General features: G+C 44.8%; 2 protein-coding genes across 4 annotated transcripts in view; one reads left to right on the forward strand and one right to left on the reverse strand.

Moving 5' to 3' along the window:
• Positions 1–13,189, reverse strand: part of ZNF277 (zinc finger protein 277) — an 81,576-nt gene extending 68,387 nt beyond the window's left edge. Inside the window, exon 1 of the mRNA XM_019726346.3 lies at positions 13,032–13,189. Coding sequence (XP_019581905.3) covers positions 13,032–13,122 — 91 coding nt within the window. The 5' untranslated portion in view covers positions 13,123–13,189. The remainder of the gene's footprint in view (positions 1–13,031) is intronic.
• A 190-nt stretch (positions 13,190–13,379) lies between these two features.
• The window catches only part of DOCK4 (dedicator of cytokinesis 4), a 364,936-nt gene continuing 358,904 nt past the window's right edge, over positions 13,380–19,411 (forward strand). For 2 of the 3 annotated variants that reach the window (XM_088797651.1, XM_088797653.1), the window contains exon 1: positions 13,442–13,764. In XM_088797651.1, coding sequence (XP_088653777.1) covers positions 13,728–13,764 — 37 coding nt within the window. In that variant the 5' untranslated portion in view covers positions 13,442–13,727. Of the gene's footprint in view, positions 13,765–19,411 lie in introns of all 3 variants that reach the window. The other variant, XM_088797652.1, reaches the window with a different exon arrangement.

Raw genomic sequence — 19,411 nt, forward strand, 5'->3', positions numbered from 1 at the left:
ACAGATAAGTAAATCTAAAGACAGTCTCCTCATGTCATAAGCCAGGATATTAACATACCACTGCTTAATTTATACAACCCTTTACATTTGAGAAAGCCATCTTCTAAATATCTCACCATTACCCTGTGAGGTAAAGAAGATGATTATTTCTGTCTTAGTGATGAGAAAACAGAAGGTGAGGGAGTATGATTTAAGGTCACACATGCGAAGCGCGTTATTTTGTCTACAGGTTTAATGTCTACACGTTTTTCACTATGCTATGCTCTCAATCTCAGAGTAAGACTCAATTTCAGGGGCACAAAGGACAAACTTACAGCTATCACTAAATAAGCAAAAGGACATGAACTATGTACAATACGAGTACCTCAACAATAAAACATAAGGAAAATAGAAAAGAGTAGTGATGGAAAAGCTCCAGCATAAAAAGACTACACATTTTTCATAAGCCTTGTCGAAATTCTCCTTGTCCAAGTGGTGATTTTCTAGAAAGTTTAATGTTCATGAGAACAGTAAGGTCAGGACAGAAGTCCCAATGACCATAAAGTCCAGCAGCAGGCACCATCTGCTCCCGAGAGCTTCCAAAAGAAAAACAAGACAGGACCCTGCCCCTCCACAACTCACATAAAAGCATGCACGCACCTATGCACACACTCCTTGGTCAGACCCCAAAGAAGATTATCTGGAAATAAGGGAATATCTTCATTGGTCGTGGACTAAACGGTGACCATGAGCCAGGGAATGCAACCAGAAGCTGCAAGAGGCAAGGAAGGATTCTCCCCTAGAACCTTCGGATAGAGTGTGGCTCTGCTGACATCTTGACTTTGGACTTCTGGCCTTCAGAACTGTGAGAATACATTTCTGTTGTTTTAAGCCACCTTGTCTGTGGTCATTTGTTACGGGCAGCCGTTGGAAGCTAATATAGTATATATTAGTTGAACTATTAGAATTAAACTTTCTACAAGCAGGTGATGGGATTTTCCTAGATAACTATGCAGTCTAGGATTAAAGGCTATAAAAAAGCATGTAGCTAATTCATTCTATGGTTCAGGAATGACTTCACAAAAAAAGTGACATTTAAGCTAAGATTTGAACTGTGACTATGACTTAACCAGAAACAGAAAGGAAGGACATATATATTTATAATGAGGGTTACAATGTTTTACAAAGTGTAGCTTATGAAGGATATAACTTAAAAAATGATACGTTGCCCATTATATATGGAAACATATATATTTGAGTATCCACAAGTATGTGTGAATTTCACAGCAGTCTAAGGACCAGCTGATATTAATAAGACTATAATGATTTTTTATAACTATGTATAAATACGATAAATTCAGAACCTAATTCATTAATGTATTGTCATAAGGGATATCTGCAAACATGCAGTTTCAGGAAAAGGTGACAAGATAAAGGGAACAATTCAGTTGTCTCACTTGTATACCACTTGCCTGAATCAGTCTACTTGGAAACCACATTTTTTTTCTTTTTAATTGAGGTAACATTGGTTTATAATATCACGTAAGTTCCAGGTGTACAACATTATAATCTGATACCCGTGTACACCATGGCGTGCTCAACACCCACAGTCCAGTTCCCATCCCTCACCGTGCATTTGACCCCCTTACCCATTTCGCCCTCCCCGACCCCACATCCCCTCTGGTAGCCACCAAGCTGCTGTCTGTAACTCTGAGATTGTTTCTGTTTTGTTTGTTTGTTTGTTTGTTTTATATTCCATGTACGAGTGGGATCACACAATTTTTGTCCTTTTCCACCTGACTTATTTCCCTTAGCATAATACCTTCAAGGTCCATCTATATTGTCACAAATGGCAACATTTCATTTTTTATGGCAAAGTAGTATTCCATTGTAATTTTTAACACATCTTCTTTATTCATTAGTCAATGGACACTTAGGTTGCTTCCATATCTTGGCTAATGTAAATAATGCTGTGATGAACATAGGAGTAGATACATCTTTTTGAATTAGTGTTTTCACATTCTTCGGAAAAATACTCAGAAGTAGAACAGCTGGATCGCATAGTAGTCCCAATTGTTAATTTTTTGAGGAAACTCCATACTGTTTTCCATAATGGCTGCACCAATTTACATTCCCACTAACAGTGCAGGAGGGTTCCCCTTTCTCCATATCCTCTCCAACACTTGTTATTTTTGTCTTTTTGATAATAACCATAACAGTGGAGCCACATTTAATATGAGAATCCTGAAGAAATGGAGACTAGCCAGTTGGCTCTGAATACTGCTAACTGCAAGTAACAGTGGGCCTATATCATTTCTAAGCTGTTTAAAAAACCTTTCACTAAAAAATCCCTCTGCATCACATTAGTTGTGGATTTTACATCAAAGAGATGCCTGGATCCATCATTTCATTAATAACGAGTAATTCAGAAACTGACATTTCTGACAGTGATGCTATACACAGACAAAAAAAAAAAAAAAATCGCAACTAACCTACATTCTTGAAGCCAATGAAAGCTGATAGAAGAATGTGAATTAAATTTTTATAACCTTAAATAATGCATTAAATAGCTACAGTTACCTGAGCACAGGCCTCAGGGCTCTGGAACAGTAGGTCAGAAACAGGTTACTTAGGAACACTTTCCTTTCTTATTGTCCAAGTTTCAAATCTTAATTCCAATAAATTAAAGGAAGGGACACAGGATACAGAAACAAAAGACAATGATCTGAGGAGTACAATGTCTCACATCGCGCTAAAGTGGTCAGTTTTCTTTATAGATACTTATTTCCATGGACATTTTCAAAAGAAGTCTGGCTTTCTGGAGCTAATGGGGGGAAAACGCTCCTCAGAGGACGTCGCATCTCCCCGAGGCAGAACAAACACTTAAGGTTGTTGTTTTTATCTTGTGCTTGATTCTCTATACTTAGTCTTTTCTCCACTAAGGGCAGAAAGTACAACAGGGAAGCTATGAAAGTGAAAGACAATGGTTATTATTACTGATACACGAGGGATATCTCTCCTTGAAGGTATTTACAGATGGAACTGCTTGGGAATGTCTCCGCTCTTGACAAACAGGATCTGTTTAGGGAAGATAACCCCGATTGGCATTTCCCACGTCACAGTGCATGGAACACTAGCATCCCATGCAAAGTGAATAGGCACGATCTGAGAAAAAGGCAGGGTAGTCAAGTATGTGGGAGACTGCAATTGAATATGTATCTCTCGGACATTCACAAAAAGGGCCACACCGATCTCCTGAAGTGAGGAAGTTGTGCAACTTCATTTACCTCGGTGTTTGCAAATTGTTTGATCCTGAAATCCTCTTAGTGCAAAAAGACATCACAATACTTTTCTGTCTTCTACTCTGTGGAGTCCTGGAATACTGCCCTGAGAAAGCAGAAACAGCACACTGGATTTGTCAGCTCTACCTGCTTCTATCACAGAGATGAACACACACAGTGAGAACACAAATTTCTACGAAAATATCTCAAAGCATGATGGCAAAGACACGAATTTCTTTTCAGTCCATTACTTAAAGGCTTAGTTCATTTTTAATTCACTTGGGCTCTAAGAACACGCAAATTCGTACTGTTGGAGGTACTCTACTCTGGGTTTCATCTAAAGAAAGGAAAATAGGACTGTGCTCTATAGAAACAACTATGACTACTGGTACCTGAGACTATCGTATTAATGGGGAAATTACTAACAGTATAATTTAATCTGCTCTGTCAATAAACTCGAAGATGTTTCACAAGGAAAAGATCAAGACCAGGAATCTTTCTCTGCGGCATCAAATTCCATGCACTTGAGGGGTCATGAAAAAGAAAGGGTGTTATCACTTTATACTTGAGAATTGTATTACAACGGGCTGATTATTCAGGATTAATGAGCCCTGGGTCAGGAGTTCAGCGGCCATATGGGGATCCATAATGAGCAGCTCGGAGCTGAGCCCCTGCCAGTTCAGCCAGTCAGCGTGGCAGGGGGCCGTGAGCCCACCAGTGCTTTGGCTCTGCTGGGGTGGGGGGGCGGGGACCTCAGGCCAGCGGCTCTGCATCAATCCAGGCTTCCGGCTTCCCCTTCACCGGGTCCCACTAACTTCCTGGCACAAAGCCCCGATTTGTGTTCCTTTCCTAGTAGAGGAGCCTTGTCCTGTTGCCTAATTCCATATGCTGTGACCCCAAGCCTCCCCTGGGACCACGGTCCTCTGAACTTGCTCCTCTCAGCCTTTCAATGACTTGGGTCCTCACCCTACAGTCCAGCTCACTTGTGGTCGTGTTCTCGCTGCTGACAGACTCTCTTCTTGACCAAACTTCAGTCAGGCTCCTTGGAACGCTTTTCTCCACCAGGCCTGGCCAGACCTGCATAGCCCTGTTTTAGCAAGAATCCTGCTGAGTCAGTTTAGAGAAAATCCTCCACCTTCCGTATCTGATGGGCTTCCTCCGGGCTCCAGGTGGGGTCTTATCACCCTGGCCTGACTTCAGTGAGGATCTCATCAAGTCGGGTTAGCCAGACTCCCCCTGACGTTTCCTTTTAGTAATTTCCCATCACCCAATGCGCCACCCCTCCCCCTGACCCTCTTGGCTAAAAATCCCCTTTTCCTTGTTGTATTTGGAATTGAGCTCAGTACTACTCTCAGGTCTCTTTCCCTCTATTGCAATAGTTCCTGAATAAACTCTGTTTCCACCGCTTTAACTACTGTCCAGCTCTGTTATTTTCCCTTCTCTAGCCCTACCTCCCTACCAGATCTCTCCAATCGTACTGTAGTTGAGGCCTGTCTTACCATCTTTCTGGTGTTTCCTGCCTACAGTTGTCTGGGCCTATCTCATGACAGTGCCCAAGCAGACCCCAACCTACCAAAGACAGACTCTTCCTAGGCAACCTGCTCCGTCCCCACATTTTTTTTTAATCTCAGGAATTTCCTGATGTCACGGACACAGGCATATTATCTAAACCTAGTGTGGGTCTTCGTGATCCCTCAGCTGTCCCTCTTCAGGACGCTGTGACCTAAGCTTTGCTCTTGTCCTCGTCCTTCAAACCTTCAAGCCCCCATACAGTCGGCAGTCAGGGTCTGACATTTGGGACTATATGATCTAGCTTCAGTTGACCTTTCCAGACTTCTTTCCACTGCTCCCATTACTGACCATGTTTCCCCGAAAATAAAACCTAACCGGAAAATAAGCCCTAGCATGATTTTTTAGGAGGACAGCCTCTGAACATAAGCCCTAATGCGTCTTTTAGAGCAAAAAATTAATATAAGACCTGGTCTTATTTTGAGGGAAACACGGTACCATTTTCAGGCAAATAAATTGCCTCGTTACTTGCTGTACATGCCCTTAGTTTTCCTATTGCATTCTCCTTTTGGCTCGGCCTATATGGCTTTTCCTTCCTCCTGCATGTCCAAATCCTGGTCGACCTCAAGGCCCAGTACCACTTCCTGGGCGTAATTTATCTCCATCCTTCCCTGCCTTCCAGTTTTGTTAGCTTTTTGTTTAACTTACTGCCCTAATTTGTTTCCCCTTTACTATGGGTTATTGTGACTCACTTGCCACACAGATTTCTCTCTTGTTAACTACATGATATTATGTATGTATATAGAATAATCAACACAGAGCACTATATTAGTTTCAGGTGTGCACATAATCTCTTGCTTAACTCTATCTTGGCCACTCTGGTGGTCCTTAACACTTTCTAACTTGTAACATAGTTATTTATGTATTTCTTAGCTCTTCCCTATTAGGCCATATGATCCTTGATGGAAAGACTGGTCTTATTTTCATCTCTATATTCTATAGCATTTAGAAACCAGAGGCTCGCATATAGCAGAGGTTTAATGAAAATTTTTGAATGACCTAAGTCTCAGTTCTATCTCTCTCTCTCTCAGGTTTGCACAGTTTATTAAAAAATGGGAAGGAGAGGGGTGGCTGAGATGGGATGCATCCCACTGACCTAGCCACACTCTCTTGGATTTAGAGATCCCCTAAGGCATCTATCACTGAGGTTCTCCACCAGTTTTCTAAGTGGATACTCCTGACAGATGATGCCCACGTGTGCAGCTAATTCTCAAGGGTATATACCCAGACACACGTTGTCCTTTTCACACAGACGCTGGGATATGTACACTGTGGATTCTCCGGCTGTAAACCTACCTCTCCTTCTTTTGCTAGTTGGAAGATGCCGTTGGAAGGATGCTAACGTAGGTGAATTCTCTCATTTACAAACCAGGAAATCTTACCACAAGTGCAAATAACTTCTCTAAAATCACACAGTCAGAAACAGAAGTGAGATTCAAACCCAGGTTGTCTGATTCCTTGTCCAGGGAGCCTTACCCTGAACAATACTGTGTATGGGCACTGCCGCTGGAAAGGTAACTCCAAGGCCCAGTAGATCATTCATATTACTTTCCTTCACGTGGGTGCATATGTATAAAGCTTACAAAAGTCAGTGATAAACTGGTTTGGAAATTCCAATAGGCTTTCAGACTTGCCTTTCCGTCCCCTCCCTCTTGCAGTGGTAGAAACTGTTGTATGGCGCTTCAGCAAAGAAGGCTTGGCTGGTCGGAAGCTACAGCTCAACATTTCCTGCGATTAACTGCTTGATAATGGTAATTACGATTAGTGGGTACAGGATATTTCCTTTTCTAATTGGCCATTACTGATGACTAGCACCTTGTTACATAATAGAAGACTGTGTTAAATAAATAACCACAATTACAGCTCGGAGGTCTTGCTCTTAAAAAAACAATCTAAGTTTTTGGATAAAAACACTACAAAAAAAACCCCACCACATTGAAAAAACCACATTTATGCGCTTAGCTTCTCAGTCAGTGCATACAAGTTACAGATTCAAATGTATACACTGCTTCCACAGGGTGATATGGAACCAGAAAGGACTCTCCCGTGAGCTCTGGTAAAAGACGAGCGTGGAGCCCCATCAACTATATGTCCCCATGGGGAAGGCCCAGCACAGAGCCAATTCCCCGTCACCACTCAACCAACACCGAATGCCATCACAGCCTGGCAGTGTACCAGCAGGTGAGGTGATGATCCAAAGGTGTATAGAACAGTACCTGTGCTTAAAGGGTTTACATATTATAAAATCAGGGCTATGTCTTGATTCTGTCTCTAATCATCTTAAAGTCATATCTAGACTTTGGTAGTAGCAGCTGTTGGTAATAATGAGGTCATATGACTTGCTCAAGGTCACATAGGTTTTTTAACATCCGTCCCTCTGTTTTCCTAGGGCGTCAAGGTTTAGAGTGCTTTCACATCTCTCACCTCCCTCACCCTCCCAATAAGATCGGCATTTTTATGATGAACTTGAGGCTCAGAGAGGCTAAATGATTTTTCCCAGGTTCCCACAAAGTAGAAAATTCAAGATCAGAATCCAGGGTTCTGACTCCTAATCCAGTTTTCCCTTCCATACATTCGTACTCAATGTATTGATTAATTTAATCAATTTGCACATGGAGAAAGCCTAAGAGCATCCAATGTCTGCTTCTATTGCTTAAAATACTCTACCACTTCTTAGTTGTTGATTCCAACAAGAAAAAGGCAGAGGTTTAAGTCCTGTTTAATTCTAGAAAATTGTGCTTGGTTCCTAGAGATAAAGACAGCACCCAACCCCAGTTAGCTATCTTACAAATAAATGCCACTGGCCACACACAGAGGGCTGCGGACATGTACAGAGAGGCGTAAGATCGATCCGTCAAATACGTCTCCATTTCTGGGAAAAGCTACCCTGCTCACCTTTGGGTCAATGAGGTTAGTAGAGCACAGTTGTTTGTTTCAGTAAGAGATGACAATTCTTTAAGGTACTGTCAATGAAATGCCAATCCATTCAGTCTGATGAGTTTATTAAATAAATCATAGCAAAACTGAACCTTAACTCTGTGGCAAAGTTCTTCAAGAACAGCTAATAGAAGCATTTAAAGATTCAATTGTTGGAGACGGCACTGCTTATTTTTATATACCCATGGGTTTATGTTTAGAAGAAAGTGTCCTTTTTATCATATGAATCTCATCAACATCATTATCAGCTATGAATGTGACCAAATCATCTTCCGTTTCTCAGGATGGGAAGTGCATGGGTGTGTGCTGTGGAGGGCAGCGCTACACGATGCATGACGGGAGGTCATGGCAACACAATGAGAAGCGATGTAAGTGTAGTGTCTGACAACTGCAAGGACCTACCAAAATCAGTTTCCTCGTTTGTAAATAAAAAGGGGATCAGAGGGGTATCCCCCTCAGGGCAGTTGTGAGGACAAAATAAGCCAACTTGTGAAAATATTTGAAACAGTACTTGGCACCCGTCACTGCTCAACAAATGTTAGCTCCCGCCAGCGTCATCAGTATTATAACATCTCCTTTTATAATGTCGCTTCTTAATATCCTATAAGCTGAGGCCCGCTTATTTTTATAGGAAAACAAAAGGATGTTCTGGAGGAGGCCCCTTCAAAACCTTACTCCAAGCCCACCAGACTGGGTTTCTATAATTCTTTTTCTTCCATGACCTCCTCTGGCTGGTATCTTGCAAAGTCGTCCCAAAAAACGTAAGACCTTCAGCTCTTCTTGCTGACTCTGAGTGTGGGTGTCTGTGTGGGGAGCTGGGAGTGAGGGAGCAGCACTGGGTGGGAGTGAGGAAGGGTGGAGAAAACAAAAACCTTTCTGAGCACATAGTTGCAATTCTAGTGCAGAGCACCCCAGATTGCATGAAAGCATGGGCAGCCTAAGCAGTCTTACCAGCACATTCTTAAGCTTCCCCTGGGCTACATCGCCCTTTAAACTGCTTCCTAAGTGAATGGAGAATCAGAGAGCAGGCAGTTTTCAAGTTCAATTAGGCACACTCGTATCTTTATATTGAAAGTAACTAATATTTACCGAGGTCTAACTTCATGAAAGGGAATATGCTGGGCTTTCATAAATACATCATTCAATGAAATAACCACAAGAACTCTGCAAAGTCGATATTATAGCTGTACTTTCATAAATGTAGCAGCATGTGCAATTAAACTGTACACAGCTACCAAATGTCAGAGGTGAAATGTAAACAGTTTTTCCAAGATAGGGTCTAGTCCTCTTTCCACTGTTCCGTCAAATATGTGACGCTTGAGTTAAGCATTAACGCTGGAAATACGATACTGTGGAAAACTAGATAAGAGCCATACAGATACAGGGGATGGATTTTAAGGTCTATGAAACAGTTATGAGTTCAAGGTTATAAAGGACAGATTTGAAGTATTCTTTTAATCATTATTTAAACAGCACTAAAACTTCACTTAGAAAAAGACTGAAAATTATGCTAGATAGAATGCTAAATATGATTACCGCTGACAAAATACCATCTTCATGAAGATATTCTGTATCAGTTGGCGCGTATAACTTTCACAAGAATACATTACCTACTCAGGTTTTAATACTATTTCAATTTCTCTGCTTAAAATAGCTGCCATTCTAAGTACTTTGAATAGATTTCAAGCAGATTCTAACCACTGAGCTCTTTCAGTGTTTCCGACAAGCAGCTGTGTAAAAGTAAACTAAGACAACTCTCGCCCTCAAGATGTCCACAGTCTACTAGGTAGACAAAGCTGCCACCAAATAGTTACAGTCTGACACTGGAGATCTGGGAAGGGAAGCAGGGTGACTGAAGATGAGGTTGGAAGAGAAAGTGAGAATCTCAAATGCCACACCAAGAATTTGGACCTAATTATGCATGCATTAGAACCATACTGAAGATTTGAAATGGAGAGCCACGAATACACTTGTTTTGGAATGTGGATTCGAGAAGAGAAAAGCAAGTCGGTGAGATCAACAGGAAGCTTTGTCAATTGTCCAAGCTAGAATTCAGTTCCGGTCAAACATTTAGTAAACACTGACAGTTACGACACAGTTTTAGTCCCTCAGAGCACAGTTTGGAGGCTGGGGGACACGGGTAATTCAGCAGAGATGGTGACAGTCAGAAATGGAGAAGTGGCTCAAGAGACGGACTGAAAGAACAGATTCAAAAGATGATTTCAGGCACAGAAAAGGACGACGTGGTAACTGATCGGATTCAGGACCTGAGGGCAAGATAGAAATCAAGGATGCTTCCCAGGTTTCTAGCTGGGGCTTGACGCCATTTATCGAAACAGGAAATACAAGAATGAGGAACTAATACCACTTGCTGCCCCCATTTCTCCTAGAGAGAGACATCACAAGCGGGTGAATCAGGTGTCCAGAGGAAAAGCATTATAAATCCAAAGTAGCATTACCGTGCTCACCACTTGCTGGGCATGCATTTGCAGGGGGAAAAGTTGACTGTCAGAAAGTTACAAATGGAGGCACAGGTTTACACTGTTGGAAGAAATCATTTCAAGTCACAAAAATGTCCCAAAAGTATGGCAAATTACTAATAAACTATAGATGTATTATCTTACTGCCTTCTAATTAAAAACAGCAAAAGGAAAAAAAATACCCATGCCACACCCCAAGTGTGAGAAATGTCGAGTCCCTTTACTATTAATAGATCTGTGCTTCATTTTCGGGGACAGTGAGGAATCCTACTTACTGTTGAGGTGCATGGAAAGCAGTGTCCTGCAGGATTAGGGGCTTTCCGGAGGGGCGGGGGTTTCAGGAAGTCTGGTAACACAGGGAAGGTGCCTACCTGCCTGCACACCACCCAGTGACTAGTTCTAGTGAGATCTTGTAGAACGACAGTGTCTATAAAAAGACTCCCAAGTTCCTCCTGTCCCAGGATATTAAACATCCACAGACATTGTAATTAAATACAGACATCGTAATTAAAGCTTTTCAAACAATTAATGATGATACGGGGAAAGACATACTTGATAAGCTAAGTGGCTGCTTAAAAAAATATGGATATGCTTTTAAAATCATTATTTCCACTCAAAATTTGTAGGGAGGCTTTGAAAAGAACTGGATAAAGTCTTAGAATGATACATCACTTATTAAGGGGATTTTTAGTGATAAGTGTCCCTTATAAGAATGACATAAGCATCAATCATCAAGCTCTCCCAGTGATGGCTACAAATCAGTGAGAACACTCGGTGGTTCTGAGCCAGGGGGAGGACTTTCTGTGACAGATACTGCAAATTCACTGCTGCCCAATACCTCTGTTGAAAACAAATTGGAACCTAAGATTAAGGTTTCTACCAGTTACTCAATTGTATCCACTAGTCATTTAATGTAAACACTGGTCCTCGATTAATGATGCTCAGGAAATAAACATCCAGTGGCCAAGTATATGTATATAAAGCTACTGCCTCATTACTGAAAGACAAAAGCCACACTGTATGGTCCCTACTAGGGGAATGGTTAAAGTATGGTACATCCATATTATGGGGCACAGTAGGTGCAGTCCTTAAAAAGAAGGGAGCAACAAATGTACGGATATGGTAGAGTGTCTACAAGAAGTCATTGGGAAAGAAGATTACGGATCTTTGATCGTACATGGAAATGATCCATTTTATTTTTACAAACTCAAAAGCGTACAGATGTGTGTCACAGGAATGTCACAAAGAACACACACCAAACCCTTAATGCTTGTGTGGGAGTGGGAGATGTGGTGGACGAATGTTCATTTTTTACCTTACATGCTTCTGAACGGTTGGAAGTGTTTATAATGACAATTTTTATAATTTTAAAATAACTAATGATTTTTGAATTGTTCTTCAATGTTTTTGAAAAGCAGATCCTATTTTCTTTTTGTGAGTTAATCTGTGAGATAAATTCATCCAAGTTTCCATCTTCAGATTTTAAACTGGTAGCCCTTTGGAACTTGTGGATAATCTGGAAAACTTTAATAGACTGTTTGTTATTATCGGCTTAATAGCCAACTGTGTAGGCTATTGTAGGCTGTGTAGGCTATCGAACCTGACTCGACCCCACCCGCTCATGGCTATTACAATGGTGTGTAGGGGGTGGGTATCACAATATTTAACTCAGGAGCTTACCAAAGGTTTCTTTGGTAGAGGTACTGAAATAATTTCAGGGACAGGTGGTTCCATTGATGCGAAGTGGGAAGAAATTACATTTTATCTCTGAGCTGCTCAGATAAAAACTTAAGACTGTGAAAGCAATAAGAAGGAAAGAAACCAAACCAAAACCAACAAACAAACAAAAAATCCTCAACAAGGACCGAGAACCAAATTTAAACCCCAAACTATGTCCATCAGAAAAAGACAACTTGCTCTGCTAAATTATCTAACAGGAAAAAAAAAAAAAAAAAAAAAAAAAAAAAAAAAAGAAAAGGGAAGAAAAAAAGGGTGTGGGTCGGGCGGGCTAGCCTCCAGGTAAAAGAATGGAGCTAGGAATCCTAAAGACAATTCCCCTGCAGCTTTCAAAGTTTGGAGTCCGATCTTTACAGTGGATCAGAGGGCATCTTGAAAGTCAAGTAGAGCCAAAGCAGCTGTGATTTTCATAACCATCTTCCAATTTTATGTGAAGTCACCAGCGCAGTTACCACTTGCTTTCTTCTTTCTCTATAGACCTGGCCGGGCAAGATTTCCCAGGCTCCACAGTCCACCCTGAAGCACACCTGGGCGGCCGACGGACGCCTAGGGAGGCCGCTCGAGCCCGCAACCGGGCGCATCTGTCGTGAACAGCAGTGACCAGTCTGCAAGTGGAAATGCGCCCGAAGCCAGAGCAACACCCCCCCCCCCCCCCCGGCCAAACCTAGCAACCCCGGGCGGGGGCGGGGTACCGGCGAGGAAGATCAGGTGCTAACCCCAGAGTCGCGATCACACACGCGCGAACCTGACTCGACCCCACCCGCTCTGCCGCGAACGCCAAGTCCGGAGCTGCACACGGAGGACACACGCCCAGGGAACGTCCCCGGCTGCCGACAAGGCCACCCGTCCCGTTTTCTCTTCCCTCCCCGACGGCCCCCACCGAGTAGCCGCTTCCGACCCAGCCGGTACCGCTGGGCCCGCCCGGGCGCCCTCACGCCCATGTGGCCTCAGAGCGCGTAGGCTTCTGAGGTCCGCGCGGGGGCCGGCTGCACTCCGGGTCGGAGACAATGACAACAGCCCTCCCGCATCTCGGGGGCACTGTACTCACCTTCATTACTGACAACCCTGGCTCCGCGACGTTGACCATCGACGTCCTCCTCCCGTCGGGTAGCAGCCCCCTGGGTCAAGGGAGCAGCCATTAGGCTGCAGAGTAGAAAAGGGAGGGCCGAGGGGCGGGGTGGGGCGGTGCGGACATGAACCAATCTGAACGCGACTGGAGGCGAACTCCCCTTCAACGCGGTGTTTCCGCCACGCCCCCGTCGTCCTGTCACGCTCAGCACCAATAGGACGTGGCGAGCAGCTTCTAATCCCCGCCCCTAACAGCTAATGCCACGCCCCCTTCCGGGATGGCAAGGCCCAGAACTACAAATCCCAGTGTGCCCCGGGGGCCCTGGGCAGGGAGGGCTGGAAGAGGCTCCGGCGGGCGGGGGTGCGCCGAGAGTGCCCCGGCGTGTTCGCTTAGTTCAGTGAATCAGAACAATGACTGCGCCGCCGGGTCCTTGGGAGCGTCTCAGAGGACTGTGAGCAGCCGCCGCCAGCAGAGTGGCGGGCGGCGCAGCCTGGGCCGCGCGGTGTCAGCGCTGGGCTCCGGAGCCTGCAACGCAGACCCTGCCCAGCGCCCGCAGCCCGCGCGGAGCCGCGGGGCTCCGGCGCTGCAGCCGCTACTCGGCAGCTGTGCATTGTTGTGATCCGGGGCAGGGGCGCGGGGATTACAAAGCCCGAGGACCCGGGACCCTCGTTAGCCATGTGGATACCTACGGACCACGAGAAATACGGCGTGGGTGAGTCTCAGCGGGGCCAACTTTTATTCCGCGGCGGCCGGAGCGGGTGCGCATTTCGCGTCCTTGTAGCCGGGCTCCTCTCGCTCTGCCCGGCTGGAAATGCCTGCTCCTTGCAACGCGCCGCGGGGTCGGGCTTTGCGAGCCGGCCCCGGGCAGAGGGGTGCGCGCCGGGGTCCGCGCCCTCCTCCCTGCCGGCACTCGGGGTTCGGCTCCCGCAGCGCCGGCGGCGGGCGCTGCCTGCGGAGTTTGGAGCGGCGACCGGGCGGGCGTGTGTGTGTGTCAAGTTGGAAGAGGAGGTGAACGGCGTTCCTGCTCTTCCTTCCCCTTGTCCCCCGACGGCGGCAGTGCGCTGCTGCGATTTCCCGGGGTGGAGAGCGAGAGCACAGCGGCCGCGCGGAGAGAGCACCCCCAAAACGGAAGGGGGGCGCACAGCCTGCCGTCAACGTTCCCGGAGAGCGGAATGTGGCCGGGGCTCCAAAGAGCCGCCCTGACGGCCGGAGCCGGGCCGGGGCCGCCCTGCTCCCTCCCGGCCCGGGTGCTGGGGCGCGTGGAGGGGCGGGGGCACCGGCACATTTCAACATCTGCGCAGCTCTGCTGCTTGCTCTTTGGAGGGGAACGGGCATTTCTGCACTGCTTTTTGTTGTTGTTGTTTTGCTTTTTTTTTTTTTTTTTTTGCTTTGGGCCACCCTCCGGCCCGGGGCGAGCGCCGTGGGGGTGGTGACGGACGACAGCTGTGAAGCGATCCTGGGGAGGGGTCTCGGGAAGCCTGAGTCTTCCAGGCAGGGACGCCGCTTTTAGGAAGGGATGACCGTGACGCGGGCGTTGCGAGGAGAAGGACCAGGGTAGCGCTCGCTGTTCTGTGCAAAGGTGAACAACAAAGGACATTAATGTTGACTGATGTATACGCGAGGCTTCCCTTCCCTGCCCTCCTCCCACTGCAGGCCGAGTACAGTTCCCGTTTTTGTTGTTTGATTTCAGCTGGGTCGCCCCTTGACAGTTACCCCTTTTAGGGCTGTGACTATTAGGAAGCCAGGCTCCCTGACGAGCCTGCAGCCGCCAAACGCAATTATAACCTCTCAGAAAGCATTATGGATTTTACTAACAATCTTCATTTGTTACAATGCCCCGTCCTGCCCATTGGCGTACTTTTTTAAAAAAAAAAATTGGGTACAGATTAGTGATTTAGATGATATGTAGGTAAATACCTACATGTTCTCTCAATTCATTTACCTGTAATTTAAAAAATCTGGAAAGCTTTTTTCAGGCGTCATAGTCACAGGGGATTTTTTTTTTTTCTTTTTGCAGCTTCGCTTGGGTATAGGATTTAGAGCCCACCCAGGACTGTATGATTCAATAGTCATCCCCTTATTGGACATTAGCTTCCATTCTGGATCGTGACTGGTTAGCACGACAATAGTTTGTTCTGGACCCACCTTGGGGAAGGGGTTCCAGCTTTTCCTCTCTTCAAAGTGTAAGGGGGAACCTTTGCCAGGCACTCTACTGGCAGGGAGTAGGTGTTGGTTATCATTTGCCCTCTCCTCACGCTCACCTTTTTAGGTGGTAGGTTAACCCTTGCGAGGAGAAGACGTTGCCTTTGCTCTACTGGAGAGGAACTGGAGCGTCCCCTCCTCACCTGGTTTAAACACTCAGTGTAGGAAGCACCCACCCATCCAGCGACGCCGTCCTGCTTGGAGCAGATCCCAGATGCTGCTTTCTTCCGAGTGTTAAATTATACAGATTATGGATGGGACTTATTTTCTTGATTTCGTTCCGTGCCAGGTCACAGCTGGGGAGCTGGTATTGATTAGCTTTGCTCTGGCCTTTCTTTACAAGCTATGGGCAGAGAGGAACACACTCTGGGATTTCCTGGAATGGCAAACCGGATATTATCAGTTAAGTGTTTCGGGCTGCAGCAGACACCTCGGTTTCTTTGGGTGGCTGTGGGTTGGTTGCAGAGTAGGAGGTGGAATGGTGAGCACATATTTGGGGAAAAGGAGGTTGAGTGAGATGAGAGGTGAGAGCAGAGAGAGGTCTGCTGTGCTCACTTATACAATATCACACATACAGAAATTTAATTTTTGAGCATGGGAATGTTTAGTTGTTTTTTAGAATCCATCTGTTCAGTGTGCGTGTGTGGTGAAAATTTTGCTAGGATACTTATGCGTGGACTTTATTTCTCAGCATGGAGAGAACTATTTGTAGCTACCTATGCTGCAACTTTTCTTTTTTTTAAAGCTTGGTTAGTGTATGTGCTTTTCTCATCTAGTTTTTATAAATACTAAAGTAAAGATATTTTATGGGCACAAATGTGTGGCCGATATCAGGTGTAGCAGTAATTCTGTTTCCTCATTCTTTGAAATAAATCAGTCTTTGTATTGTAACACCTGAACACAAATTGTATATTTCTACAATGATACTTCTTATCTACCACCAGTTATATATGAGATAATTATGTATCTTTACATATTTTATGTTTTAATTTCAAGCAACATACTATAAACATGGATAAAATTACTCGTATCAGAGATGGAAATTTCATCTCAAACCTGATGTGCGGGTACTATCTCCTCCATTTAATTGCCAGATGGTCTTAAAACAATGCAAACTTATTCATACGCCTAAGTGTTCCGATTCTCAGGAACTGGAAAGGTACAGTGACAAACTTATAGTCCTGAGAAATAGGGAGCCCTATCTTGGTAAAACCCGTTAGTAGGCACACCAATGGTCGTATTTTATCTTTGAAGGTTCTGGCTAGCGCTTGCTCCCAGTCAAGTCACTACTGCCAACTGTGTGAGCTTAGGTAAATCACTTAACCCTCCTGGTCCCAGCCTCTGGGTGAGATGATGTTCAGTGTCCTTCCCAGTCCTAAATCTGTAGAACTCTTCCAAACAAAAGCATCTTTTGGTCAGAAGAACTCCCCCATAGAGTAGAGATTGGTAGGAGAAAGACGCTTTTGCTGTGACATGTTGCACCTAGTTTTTAACTAAGCTCAGAGGTAAGCAAAAGCTACCTGGCAAGATGCCAAAACCGAGTGCTGGTTGCTCACTTTTTCAATCTGTTTGATTCTCTCTCCAGTTGGAACTCCATGGGCAGTGACTAAAGCGCTCTCGATCGCCCCCTCACAAATTTCCACATGATCACTGTCTGCCTCCTGCACGCCTGCATCTGCCCTACCTTTCTTCCCTCCCTTAAAGTGGTGGGCATTAGTCACAGAGAAAGTTAAGCCCATGGCAGATATATTTCTGCATTCATTTGTTCAGCAGGCATTTACGCCAGCATTCCCATGTGAGCCTGTGAGTCTCACCTGAGCTGCAAACTGCACCTGTCAACCCTGACCAGGTGTTTGTCTTGTGTGAGCCTGGTTCAGCTTAGAGGGAGACTATATGCTGGATTGATCTGTGCAAAAAAACCCAGGGAGCCGTCCCAAAGCAAAACTCAAAACTAGCTGACGTGAAGGTCACAGTGTCGTTTTTCAAATGAAGTGCTGTAGTCCTGGGATCCCTGAGTCCTCAGAAGTATTCCTGTCTGCCTAGTAGGAATCTTATTTTTTTTTAATGCCCCATCTGTTCTAGGGGAAGAGGTATTTATACAGGATCTTTAGCTGCCATTTCCTTCAGAAGAGTACTTTAATGGCAACCTGTGTGGGAGAGTTAGGAGGCAGTGTATCTTTCCTTTTAGCTGCTTTCCTTTTCTTAGCCAGCAGTGACTTACAGTGTTTCCTATTTGTGATACTATGATTCTCCAGATAACATGTGCGGCTAAGTCATGATGTGCTGCCTGGAACTGTTTGTGGCATTTAGAGCCCGACACAAGATTCTAAACTTTAAGTAGGAAGGAAAGGAGTGATTTACATCCCCAAGGAAAGTGCCACTGAAGGGCTGTGCAGACAGCACCACGGTGGCAGCTGATGGCTTGGGTCTGGCCTCCCGTGGGAACGGCCTATGAACAGGTTTCCCTCTTTTGGTCATTCTCCTAAGTGCTGATTCTTTCACTAGGTCCCCACAGTAACACAGAAATGCTGCCTGTCCTTCCTAGCCTTGGTTTCTTCCCCAGAGGCTGTACGGTAGCTACTACAAAGGAGATTATAAAAATTTCAAGGCACTTGCGCTTTTCCTATACCCAGCTCTCTTTGGGAGACTCCAGTTTCAGACTGGTCTTGGATACGGCATGTCCACGTTGCTAGCATAGTGACTTTATGCTGAGAGTGTATGTGGCAGAAAGACATTAAACTCAAGGAAACTCAACCTCTTATGGCTGTAACCATAACAGGGCTTGGTAATTGGATGTGAGGAGATAGGCAAAGGAAGGAGCTCGAACAACTGGGTGAATGCAGACGCAGTTCAACAAAAGAGGCATTTTTATAGGCAGGGCGGGTTTTTGGTGTAAGATGAAGACTTATTTGATCACCTAGCGTTTGCCATACCTGTCAGATGTTCAGGTGGCGATATCTATCTAGTAGGGAGTCAGTCTGGAGCCAGCCAAGGAGAAAGGTTCTGGATTCATGAGTACGATTAGGGAATCATTTGTTTTATGTGTGATGACTAAAGTGATCAACCTAGATAAGACCTTATTCATTGTATTGACTTTGATTATGTAGTCTGCTTGTCCATTTAAAGTGAGAGGCCCTAAATTCCCAAAGAGCAGTCATCTTGGAGCACTTTATTAATATGGGTACAGGGGATTCTAAGTAAGAAATATGAGCTTACTTATATGTCCATGTAGAGTGGGTAGGGAACTAAATTTTATGATACTTTCTTGCTTCACATTAGTGCGTTGCCTGGCTAAGGCATTAGTTATTTCTATTTCTGTGACAGTTCTCTTCCAGGCAAATATCTCATGCCAGATTGTGCATGTTTGCGAGATTTCCCCAACCGGATGTTGAAAAGCAGAACGCACAAGTAACATTTCAATAAACAAGATTTATTTGTCCCTCAAACAGCATATAAATATATATGCTCAGATAGCCAAAGTGGTATATTTGTACGTACAGACATTGTGTGTGTGTGTCTGTGTGTAAAATATGTAATATCTCTTAGGAACCACAGAGTAAATTTTAGAACTGTTACAGTTATACAGTTGCACTCCTGAAAAATGTGTGATTTGAAGTAAGGAATTTCAGCGTAAGATGGCATTAGGGAAAGCCCAATGTGGCCTGTTATCACTTCCCATTGAAATACCAATAAATTCACACAAAGAGGCAAAGGTTGATAATATTAAAACTTAAGTCTGATAAATGGCTCACTGACAAAATTCCAAGGAATTTCCCCACATTAGGTGGAACTGGATTAAGGAAGCCAGTTCCACCTTCATTAAGCATAGCAGCTTCGGTGACCTCAGTGACCTGAGAAGGGCGACCCATTTCCCCTCCCCACTGTCACCAGCTTAGAGGCCAGATCAATACATTTAGCTCCTGTCCTTTACTGCCTGAGGTCTCTATGGTCTTTTTCTCTCCCCACCATCTTTGTATTTCTGTTGAGAGTTGACCACTTCCAGAAACAACTGGGACAGGAAGGTAGGTGGTTTTGTGGGTAGAAAGGAGTCCATAGAGGACGTCACTTTGTCTTTGAGAAGTGTACTGTGTGGTCTTCAAAATTGTTTCCTGGGCACCCTTGAAGTGCCACAGTAGCAAAGCATGCTGGATATTGTG

The sequence above is a fragment of the Rhinolophus sinicus genome, chromosome 4 (assembly GCF_057876585.1).
Source record: "Rhinolophus sinicus isolate RSI-liver-muscle chromosome 4, RSI-T2T, whole genome shotgun sequence".
In the NCBI taxonomy this organism is placed as follows: domain Eukaryota; kingdom Metazoa; phylum Chordata; class Mammalia; order Chiroptera; family Rhinolophidae; genus Rhinolophus; species Rhinolophus sinicus.